Source organism: Dendropsophus ebraccatus, chromosome 7, assembly GCF_027789765.1.
Source record: "Dendropsophus ebraccatus isolate aDenEbr1 chromosome 7, aDenEbr1.pat, whole genome shotgun sequence".
NCBI lineage: Eukaryota > Metazoa > Chordata > Amphibia > Anura > Hylidae > Dendropsophus > Dendropsophus ebraccatus.
The window spans coordinates 37,358,633-37,370,268 of record NC_091460.1 but is presented as its reverse complement, the minus strand read 5'-3'; the positions used below and the strand labels follow the sequence as shown (position 1 = coordinate 37,370,268).

The following is an 11,636-nucleotide window of genomic DNA, read 5'->3' as shown; positions in this document are numbered from 1 at the left end:
ACTAAAACAGACATGTCAGAAGAGATCCAATAAAGAGGTCTGCATGATTGAAATGTGTTGTCTGATTTATTTGATTTACAATAAACAGGAATAATGCTCTGTAGACCACCCTATATGGACCTTTTATTTGACCATGATAATGGACAATTTATGGTGGTGTTATTGTGTATATTAACATTTATATATAGGTATAGTGTATATTTGTGCCTTACTGAAAAAAAAACAACTGTATACTGTCTATTTTTCTGCAAGATGGAGTGGTGATATTATATGTGGACAAGTGGGCTTTGTGTACCAACGCTGCTTTTTAGGCCCAGCTCAGCCCTAAGCTTAACCAACCAGTTTGCTCAGCATCTCAAGCAACTAGACTCCGAGAAGATTGCTTGCCTATCCTTAGACTATATTCACAAATACAGGATCTGATGCAGATTTAATATTGCAGATAAATTATTAAAGATAGCCTCAAAACAGCAAAAGAACCTGTAAGTGTGAATGTACCCCAAGGCCTAAAATAAATGCCATCTCACAACATATATCTCAAGTAGAACGGTAGTAAATATTTTCAGACAATTTTGGTAACAAAACAAAATCTTTATTACATATAGTGACAAATTCTAGACACAAGGTGTCGCTGTTTCCCTTCCTATTACCATAAAGCAACTTCATCAGCCACTTTTTTTGCCTCTAGTTTATTACCATATTGGAGAGTCTGACCTTAAAGGGGGAGTGAAAGGGGGGTGCAGGTTACAGATAGGGAGCTATCAGCATGTTAGATTCGTCTAACCCGCTGATAGTTCCCCTTTAATCTCATACTCTTCAGACAAATAAACTTTAGTGGTATAAACTATTTCTTTTGGAAAATGTAAGTGTAAAAAGCCTCCAGAATCAACAGACAGCACTTCAGGAATTCTCTTTAAATAAAATTCTTTGTCAAAAGCCTTTACTATATAGCAGCAGGACTGAACACAATATTGTTACTGCAGGGCTGAAGCATGATTTGGGACATTGGCTGCATAGGAGTCCCACCACCCTCATGCCAAGGTAACCCCAAAGATGAAGTCAATGCCCACAACCACTGGCTGCAGCTTGGGGTCTGAACTAAGGGATAATTGTAACATGATCTTGCCAGGTTGTGGTGCCAGCTAGCTACTAACATTAGCAATGTTTCTATTCCTCCATGAGTGATGGGTTACAGCCCTGAAATAGTGTCCATTGTCATAGGCTGCAGCACTTCATGCCCGCAGCCTATGAGCAGCCAGAACGTGATTTCTCCAACAGGCGCAATGATGTGACGTCATGCCTCCTGTTTAAGGATCTGTCCCGCGGCTCAGAACCAGAACCGAACCAGAAGATGAGGAGAGCTGCTGCATTCCTGAAATAGGTAAGAATCATGTGATTGTTCTTTTTTATGCTGGAGCACGACAGGGGGCATTATTACTGGGGGGCAGTACACAACAGGGGGCAATATTACTGTGGGGGGCAGTACACAACAGGGGGCATTATTACTGTGGGTGGTGGGGGGCTGTAAACAACATGGGGCAATTTTACTATAAGTGGGTAGGGAGCTGTACACAACAGGGAGGCATTATTGCTGTTGGTTGTGGGGGGTACATAGCAGGGGGCATTATTACTGTGTGGGGGTGCACAGCAGGGGCATTATTACTGTGTGGAGGTGCACAGCAAGAGCATTATCAGTATGTGGGGGTGCACAGTAGAGGACATTATTACTATGTTGGTGGGGCACATCAGGAGACATTATTACTATATGGAGGGCACAGCAGGGGGACATTATTATTATATGGAGGCACAGCAGGAGGCATTATTACTTTATGGGGGCACAGCTAAGTAAAGTATATTGGTCTGGCCCTTAAAAACCATTTCAATTTGTCTTGTGGCCCCATGGGAAAATTAATTGCCCACCCCTGCCTTGCATGGACAAAAAAAGCAGACTGTGACTAGTTTAAAAAATACAGCACTGACATTTGTGGTGTGCCAACCATCTCAGACCCGAGAGATGGCAATCCCAGCAAGTAAGTAACCCCCAGATTGTCACTGTAGCTAAGAAGGTATAAAAATAGGAGTTACATCCTGGCCCCCTGGTGTCTTGTATTGAGCACAGACAGGACAATAAAGTATCATACATTTTATTCATGTGCAAATGTTTCATTCCTAGAGAAGGATAGGTTCAGTGATTGGCCTCTTTATCAGCAATTTACAGTGAAAATAGCAAAGGATAACCCCCCCCCCCCAAATAAATAAACAAAATTGAGCCACAGTTGCCACAGAGCCACATATTTGCTTTTCTCTTACCAGTGCCAGGAGGTTTTGAGAAGCAGAGTACTGTATAATGTGAAACTATGATTAACTGTGATTATGCTGGCTTTTGGTACACTAATAGTCTCAAAAAGCTTGTGGCTAGTCATTCCTGTGGTTTTTCAATTTTTGTTTTCTCTCATAGGCCTAGTCATAACCCACCTTTCTTCATCAACTGTGCATTTATCCATGAAAATTAGGGGCCATATGTCCACATATCAATTACGCCACATCTTGGCCCTCATTTTATCATCAATATAGCCTTCCATGAACTAAACCCAAAGAACAGTGGGGTTTGTCACTGTTCAGAATCAGTGGGAAAATCATTGTAGAATGGTAGTCGAAACAATGTCCCTATCCTCTGAAATGGAAACCAGACTAGCATACCTAAAGGATTCTGGGGACTCACACGTCTGCTTTCACCACAAGAAGACTTGTGAAGACAATGAAACGAGACATCTTTTGTGAATTTTGTTCAAAAACTGAAACTGAGCACATTGCCAATGGAAGTGCTGAATTATCTCTGAACAAAAATATAGAAGGTGAGAACGAAGCTTTGAGAAGCAAAATCGCTTCTCTCAGAAACAAGTTTCCTAGTCCCCACCCTACCCAGGTCCTGAGACCCAACATGCAAATGAATGATCTGAGGAGAAGAATAGGCCTGAACATGTTCGATAAGAGGAGAATCTGACTCACTATCTGACTAACATATAAAGGAGCCGCCACTTCCCAAACCTTTAAACTTAGGTACATAAAAACATTCAAGAAACTTTCAAAAAGAAATTTAGCACTCTCAATGTTGGGTATCATTAACATTCGAGATTGCTGCCACTGTTGGATGGTGTTAGGACAAGGAGACACATGGTACTTTTCATATATCTGTTTGTACTTCCAGAATATAGAAAAATGCTTTTATTCTCCAGTGAAAAATGTCAGGGAGGTGTTCCCAAGCTCCTCATCTGCTGCAAGCTGAAGTGTGGGTGAAGTTTAATTGGTGAGGCTGGGTTCACACTGCGTTTTCAGCATCCGTTTAACGGATCTGTTTTTTTTTTACGGTCAAAAAAGTAGTGTCAACAGTACTTTATTGTGCGTCAAAACAAACGCATCTGTTTTGACACAAATGCATCCTTTTTTTGCAAAAAACGGATCCGTTAAACGGATGCTAAAAACGCAGTGTGAACCTAGCCTAAGCCTATAAAAGATCCATGACCTGTACACTGCAGATTATAGAGTATGATATGTTTAAATGGTCATTGTCACTTCACGACTTCCTTCCAGTTGATAGCCCATGTAATTTCTAACATTTGTATATCTCTTAATTGAGTTACAAAAAAGACTGAAGAGAAAAAAAGCCACAAAGTCTTGGCCACTAGGTGTCTTACTTCTACTGTCCACTGTCTGTAGGGAAATTCCATTGCCAACAACAGAGAAACCAAGTGGGGTCAGGCTTAGCTTGTGCTATATGTAGCAGAGATCCTAGACTGTGTGAATGCATGCTGGGCTTGTCTGTCTCTGCCACACTGTCTGAAAGGTATATCAAGCCTCACTCATTTATTGCCCACCACATAATTCTGAGCTGCTGTCCTTTGCGTAAACACTTCTGTTCCTACTACTGTATGTACACAGTGCTACCTCCTGAATATAATCTCTAATAGCCCTTTAGTCTGCAGGCTTGTCTTAAGAAAATCAGTCTTTACTGTAACCCATTGTTTGTTGTGCTGCTAATTTTTCTTTTTCTGCTCACATAGCACAAACTCAGTGAATCAGTAACTTAACCCCACCACCACATCCCATTCATAGTTGGGTACTATACAGATCATTCTGTGCAAGTCTGTTCTGTTCAGTTTAATGCATTTTCGCTATTTGGCCCAAAAGGGAAAATAAAGTTCCTGTGTAAGTACTGCTGGCAAACAACCCAGCTCTAACCCTGTTCCATGAAATGCAGGAGTTGTCAAGGGCTCCACTCTGTCCACACATACTCTCTCGTGTTCCTGTCCTTGTTCCTATGATATTTCTAGATTCTTGTTTTTGTTATGCTGATATTTGTAATCAGTAGCAGATTATAATAGGTTCTTTTCAGGAGGTAGCCCGGGGCCCATGGCCAACCAAAAAGACTTATACTTTCAGTGGTGTACTGTCTCCTGGCTACAGTTCTGCCATGATTTGCAAAAAAATGCTGCTTTTTTACTGCAATTTTTCACAAATCAGGGCACCATGACATTATCTATCCTGTACTATGAACGCCATGCTAGTGCTGCCATAGTTACAGTGGGGTTGGGGGACCCAGGCTTGGTGAACAGCCCGGGGCCTATGGTAAAGTTAATCCGCCCCTGTTTGTAATTGGAAGCTACTGGCGTTTGGTTCAGTTAGTTTTTTTGCAGGTGTTCTGTGTTTTGCTCGGTTTGCATTTCTCTGGGTCCTACTGCCTTCTTGTTGTTCCTGCAAGGCTGGATGGGAAAGATAACTGACAGCTGAACAATTGTTTGGCCATCAGTATTGGTGTATGGCCACCTTTACACTTACTAACTTAGAGTCCTGTCCTTACTTATAAGGACATACAGCCAACTTAACAATTCCACTGCTCCCTGGTTCCTGGCTTTTGCATTAGTGTCCTAATCCACAGGGTGATAGCCGGCCAATCAGGCAGATATCGCCCTGTTTAATAAAGACAACAATCAGCTGATCATTGTCTTTCAGATGGTTTAAAAATCATTGGCCCCCGCATTGCTCCGCATAGTAGGAGGTCTACTGAAAGTATATATTAAATAATTAAAAAAGTTAATAAAAGGGGTTGGCCACTTTATAATAAAATCGTTTTGTGTGTATTATAAGTAAGTGTATTCACATTACTTACTGACAGCAGCTCCCTGTGTACCTCATAGAGCGAAAATCAGACTCCACTCCTGCAGGCTGTGCTGCCCTGCTCTGTGGTGAGTCTGTCCATAAGGATTGACATGGAGGAGCAAGTAACCATGCCCCGCCCCCAGTGTCCATCATAGGCATATACAGGTTTATTGGTAGACACTGGGGGGTGGGGCATGGTCACATGCTCCTTCATGTCGGCCATAGTATAGACAGAGTCAGCACAGAGCAAGGCAGCAGAATCTGGAGGAGGAGAGTCTGATTTTAGCTCTATTAGGGACACATGGAGCTGCTGTCAGTATATACAGTGAGTACACTTACTAATACTTTACACAAAATAATAATAAATATAAAGTGGCAAACCCCTTTAAAGTTATTACTTACCTGTTCATGCTCCCCAGTGTTCTTCTGCCTGTTCCCCGCTCACCACAGCCACCGCTGTAGCTTATGAAGCTGTCTCTGAAGTGACAGGCTGCTCAGCCAATTACTGCCTCAGGTGCTGTCCCGTCTTGGTCAGTGATTGGCTGATGAACAGATGGGTTTAGAAGCTTCAGCAGCAGCAGCAGTGCATGGAAAAATGCCAGGAGCACCCCAGGGAGCATGGAGAGGTAAGTAAACTATTATTTTCAATATTCACAGCAAGGGCAGAATGAACATCACTAAAAATATGTATACAGCCCTTGCTTCGCGATCACCAAGCCATGAAATAGGCTCGGTAAGCAAGCACCATTCTACAGCAAATGTTGGACTGTGTATCCATCAGACTCAGATGATATAGTGCAAAGAAAAATTGATAAGGTTTAGCAGTTTTTGTGTGTTTTCAGCTGATATGTACCACATGCTTCCATAGACTGATTTTACATTTGTACATTTCCTTATACCGGATAACCCCTTTAATTGACAGAAAAATGTCATACATTTTTCCAGGAGTACTGACCAAAGTATAACAAAAGACCTTCATACAGAGTCTTATCTGTTTATATGTTACTACCCTGCCGTATCTGTGGTTCCAGAAGTCATAATTGATTTGTATACTCCCCTAATGATAAGATAACTGCTCATCCAGTCCCACCAGATTCAGCAAAGCTGCAAAAAACAGGAAGCGTCAGTCTGGTTACATATCCTTATCGAGTGCTGGTGACCACTAGACACCACAGCCATTGTTCTAGAAAGTCTCCCTTTGTACATGAGGTGTAAACCCTGACTTTTATGCACTACAAATAAAATAAAAACACTGAAAACAATGATTCCAAATGAGCAAATCATAAAGGTTTTTATAAAAAAAATTGCATACATTAGCAAGTGTCCTATTATTTTTAAATAAAAAAAAAATGGCAGAACAGTATCATTTACACAACACATATCAATACAAGCCACCTTTTTGTAGTGTCCAACATACCTTAGTAATACAACAATTATTAACCTCCAAATATCTAATAATATCCCATGTGAAGAACCTGTCTGGGGTCGATACATATCTAGGTAATGATCGAAATGACAAAACAAAAAATAAAGTGTAAAAAAATGGCTGGATCAATGTGAAATGCCCCAAAAGTTATTATATTATGTAACACTTTAAGGACATTGTATGTCCCTTTGCCTTCAAGTAACTATATATTGCAGCACTTTGATGTATCTGTCAAATCCTTCATTTCCTGAAGCACATGTACAAAACAAACACCTACCCTACTCCATGGGGAAGAAAAACTATAAAAACAGCACATTACATGTATGTAGTACACATCTGATTTCACCAACTTCATGTTCTTCATGGCACAACCCCTTTAAGCTCGGTTCACATATGTTCAGTGATTTGGAGCCCACCCACTATTGATAGACAGTGTTGGACCCAAAGTCTTATGTGGTACCCTATTGGCTAAAAAGCGGTGTAGCGCCTAATTTATTTGGCACAGTTCTACAAGATAAAAAAAAATTCTACATGCAGTGTAACTAGGCCACCGGCTATGTGTGAACGGCCCTTGAAATTTTTTTACTATTTCCAGATGCTTTTTCCATTTCTACAATGGAGTTAACATGTTTATTTTTGCAATTTTTTGTAGCTACAATTAGGGATGGTCCGAACCAAGTTCGGTTTGGGTTCGTACGAACACGAACTCTCGGTAATGATTCCCGCTGTCTGCCCGCTCCGTGGAGAGGGTGGATACAGCGGGAGGACCGCCTGGAAAACTGGGATACAGCCATAGCCATAGGCTGTATCCCAGTTTTCTAGGCGGTCCTCCCGCTGTATCCACCCGCTCCACGGAGCGGGCAGACAGCGGAAATCTGATGCAGAGCGTTCAGGTTCATACGAACCCGAACCTCGGCAGTTTCGGACCAGCACTAGCTACAATGCATCTAATAAAAAAAATAATAATAAAAAATAAAGGAAAATTCCTATAGTTTTGTGTCTACATCTCCTATACTAACCTATGTATCTCCATATTTAACCCCATGTATAATCTAATGATCATGTTTTACTACACAGGTAACACATGACGGCAGGATGAAACTATGCACAGGGTCTGTGCTCATTGAGACACATATGCCTGTATAGGAGCTGTATACACAGACAGGTGGGATTTTTTTAAAACCAAAACCATTGGCAGAATTTGTTATAATTCAGTTTCAATATATTCGAGCAATAAAACTGACTGCAGAAGTCACCATGGGCTTTAACATTTGCACCAATGAAATATGTAGTTCCAGAAATGTTCTTAAACTTTTCAGAAATTATTTATGGGACCAATGCTTTAACTATTAGGCGAGAGATATACCTAATATTGGTCGACTCTATATCTATAGTCTATTACATTCATCGCTTCTCCATGTCTGTGTGGACATCTTTACTTCTTCGTTGCTTCTTCCATTGCCTGCACCTCTTTCCTTCATTCCCATTGGTAAAGCATACATTACAATGAAGTAGTCATGGCAGGAGCTGGCTATTATTAGGACGAATAGAAGTTCTTCGGACCATATGTTCATAGTTGAATCCTTGAACCGTGGTGGTCGTTGACGTCGGACGGGAGAGACCCAGCTGGCATAAACCCGCTATGACATGTCCTACCACATGTCTTAGTGAACAACAGCATGTCCTTATGGCGCATCCAAGGTGAATTAGTCTTGTCACCTGGGCTTATTTGGGGATCCATAGGCATGTTTGAGAACAAGTCTGTCATGACTGGGTAAGGTGCTCCCATAGTAGTGTTCAACCAAAGAAGCCAGGTCTGGAAATAGGTTATCTGACTCAAGGTAAAAGCAGGAGTCCTATGGTGAGAGAGGATATATATATATTAGCATTACTTATAATATTCTAATAATAATCAGTAGTTAGGCTTATGAGAGGCTTAGAGAACAGAGAAATTCAATACTGACATGTAAGATAATAGGACTTGTAAATCACTGTCTTCCAGAGGGGTTTTTATATATCCCTTACTGACCTGTTTGTTCCATAAAATAATGTACAGTATTCCTCCTTCAAAAGGTAAAATCCCTAGTGCCGCCTATTGGAGATAGCGCCCCTGCAAGTCAGTGACATCTGGAACTCAGCTCTGTCTCCGACTGCTCCATATCAGTCTACAGATGGGTCCTCCTTCAGATTCAAGGCTTTAGCATAGTTATTTCCAGTAGGTGGCACTGTAGAGCTCTTTTCCTACTGGAGAAGAGCTACTTTGCATCCTTTTTTTCTTTGCCAGGCAGCATTATCTCATCTATTAGACTCCATATGCCAGCTTGGTGGTCTTCACAAGAAGACACATTGCTTAAATTCCTTTAGATTCCATAAAACAGTTCAAAAGGCCTCATTGGAAGGGTGTGCTATATGGACCAATACTGCCCATTGTGTGTTGCCATGGCAAAATCAAAGACACTCAATCTGGGTCCACAGCACACTATGGGGCCTAATGGTGACAGTGATTTAATCAAGCAAATAAAGTAAGATTAAAGAGGCTGTGCAGGAAGCAGTATAAGGCTATGTTCACACTGTGTATGTTTCCGGTCGTAGTGCGAACCGCAAATATACGCACGTAGTTTTGAGGTTGATGCGTTCGCTTGAAAATATACGATATACGCCCACACAATGCACACTACGTATGAGCTTACGGCCGGATCGTATACGGCGCAGTGAAAAATGAACAAGACCATTGTTTGAGGACGGAAATGTTGAAACTCACGGCCGTGGATTTCCATGCGGTCCCGTACGAAGTACTTATTTCAGCCAAATTGAACTTGATTTTTCGATCCAAGAGGTTCTGTGTGGTTTACGGGGCTGGGCGAAGATTTCCAAGTAAATGACCTGTTTCAGATCGCTTTGAAACAAGCTAGGGAAGCATAATTGTACTACGGGCGTATGTTCGTGGTTCGTACGCATCCGGCCGCATGTCGATTTTTCCCACGGCCGTAGTTTCAGCCGCACATGTACGGCGGCGTATGAAATGCGGCCGGAATCGTACGCAGTGTGAACATAGCCTAAGGCTGGACGTGAGAAGAGGAAACACATTTATATGGAAATAAGTTGAATATATATATATAAAAAAATCAACAAACCTTTTCAAAAATTCGGTAGTTTCTTACTTTTGCTTCTTCTTTATCCCATACAACCAGGACCTTTAAAGAAAAAATAAAAAAAAATCATTAGTTACTTAGTAAACCTACATGTATTGATATAAAGTGAAGCAAACGCCCCAAAAATATTATAAAACCTATGTTAAAAAGGGGCTCTATATGTTCCTCTTTATTTAAGGGTTTGAATGGTTTCATGACGTGGAGAAACTGAAGGGGATCGTTCATTTGGGAGCCCCTTCTTCTAGCCAGAGGAGAGGCCAGCTCCTTCTCTATAACACCAATGGTTTACCCATACCTCCCAACCGTCCCGGATCTAGCGGGACAGTCCCGATTTCGGGGTCCTGTCCCGCTGTCCCGGAACGGGCCCCAAGTGTCCCGCTTCCCAAAACGTACCTGGCCCTTTAATTGCGAGCGCTCCCAGATACGGGCTGTGCACAGCTCCCTCTAGTGGCCGGAAGCTGCATTCTGCCTCCGGTCACTAGAGGCCTCACTCATCCCCTGCGTTCCCGCGCGGAGCAGAGGAGTGACGTCACCGGCAGAGCGGTGAGAAGAAGGAGAAGCTGGAGCCGGCTGAAGCACAGAGTGAGTATGTGCTTATTCTTTTTTTTTATCAAAGGAGGGATGGTGGGGGAAGGCTAGCTGACAGGGAAGGTGTACATCATGGCAGTGCTGGGGGGGGGGGGGGGTTCTTCATCACGCTGTCTGACTGCTCTGCATTCCGGCTGGGGTCAGAGGGGGGAGGCGGTGCAGTCAGACAGCAATGTGATCAGCAGTGAGGAGGACCGCTGCCAGACTGGAGGGGTAGGGGGCCCGCAGTTACAAGCAGGGGGGGAGGGGGGGTGCCGCTGCTGCTGCTGCTGCCACACACTGACCAGTGACTGACACTGAAGGCCCATGGCACTCAGCAGCTGCGGCCTTCAGTATCAGTCAGTGGCCGCTGACAGAGTGAGATGCTGTGTCCCTTTCAAAGCCCTGAGCTCACATACCGCCCAGCCCCCGAAGCTCTTATCTCCAGCCCAGCGGCACTTGCATTCATCTTCTCCCCTGATCATCTTCTCCCCTGCTTATCTTCCCCACTACTGCTGATGACGTCACAGGAGGGAAGACAGTGCAGGGGCCGCGGGACTGGAGATAGGAGCTGCGGGGGCTGGGAGCTGTGTGTGAGGTGTGCAAGCAGCCACTACTGGGGAGAAAGCCACTGCTGTGCTGCCATGTGAGTATCCTTTTTTTATTTTTCTGGTACACATCTATCTATCTATCTATCTATCTATCTATCTATCTATCTATCTATCTCCTATCTATCTATCTATCTATAGTCTTCTATCTATCTGTCTATCTATCTATCTATCTATCTATCTATCTATCTATCTATAGTCTTCTATCTATCTCCTATCTATCTATCTATCTATCTATCTATCTATCTATCTATCTATCTATCTCCTATCTATCTATCTATCTATCTCCTATCTATCTATCTTCTATCTATCTATCTATCTCCTATCTATCTCCTATCTATCTATCTATCTATCTATCTATCTATCTATCTATCTATCTATCTATCTCCTATCTATCTATCTATCTCCTATCTATCTCCTATCTATCTATCTCCTATCTATCTATCTATCTATCTATCTCCTATCTATCTATCTATCTATCTATCTATCTATCTATCTCCTATCTACCTATCTATCTATCTATCTATCTATCTATCTATTATCTATCTCCTATCTATCTATCTATCTCCTATTATCTATCTATCTATCTCCTATCTGCCTATCTATCTATCTGCCTATCTATCATCTATCTCCATAGATAGATAGATAGATATTAGATAGATAGGCAGATAGATAGATAGATAGATAGATAGGAGATAGATAGATAGATAGATAGATGGATAGGAG

At 42.2% G+C, this 11,636-nt stretch overlaps 1 protein-coding gene across 6 annotated transcripts in view; it reads right to left on the bottom strand.

The window, feature by feature from the left end:
* Window positions 1–7,463: 7,463 nt before the first annotated feature.
* SH3BP2 (SH3 domain binding protein 2) overlaps window positions 7,464–11,636 on the bottom strand; it is a 55,824-nt gene continuing 51,651 nt past the window's right edge. For all 6 annotated transcript variants that reach the window (XM_069977331.1, XM_069977333.1, XM_069977329.1 and 3 more), the window contains exons 12-13: window positions 9,718–9,777; window positions 7,464–8,439 (exon numbers count right to left, since the gene is read on the bottom strand). In XM_069977331.1, the coding sequence (XP_069833432.1) occupies window positions 8,299–8,439; window positions 9,718–9,777 (201 nt within the window). In that variant the 3' untranslated portion in view covers window positions 7,464–8,298. The remainder of the gene's footprint in view (window positions 8,440–9,717; window positions 9,778–11,636) is intronic.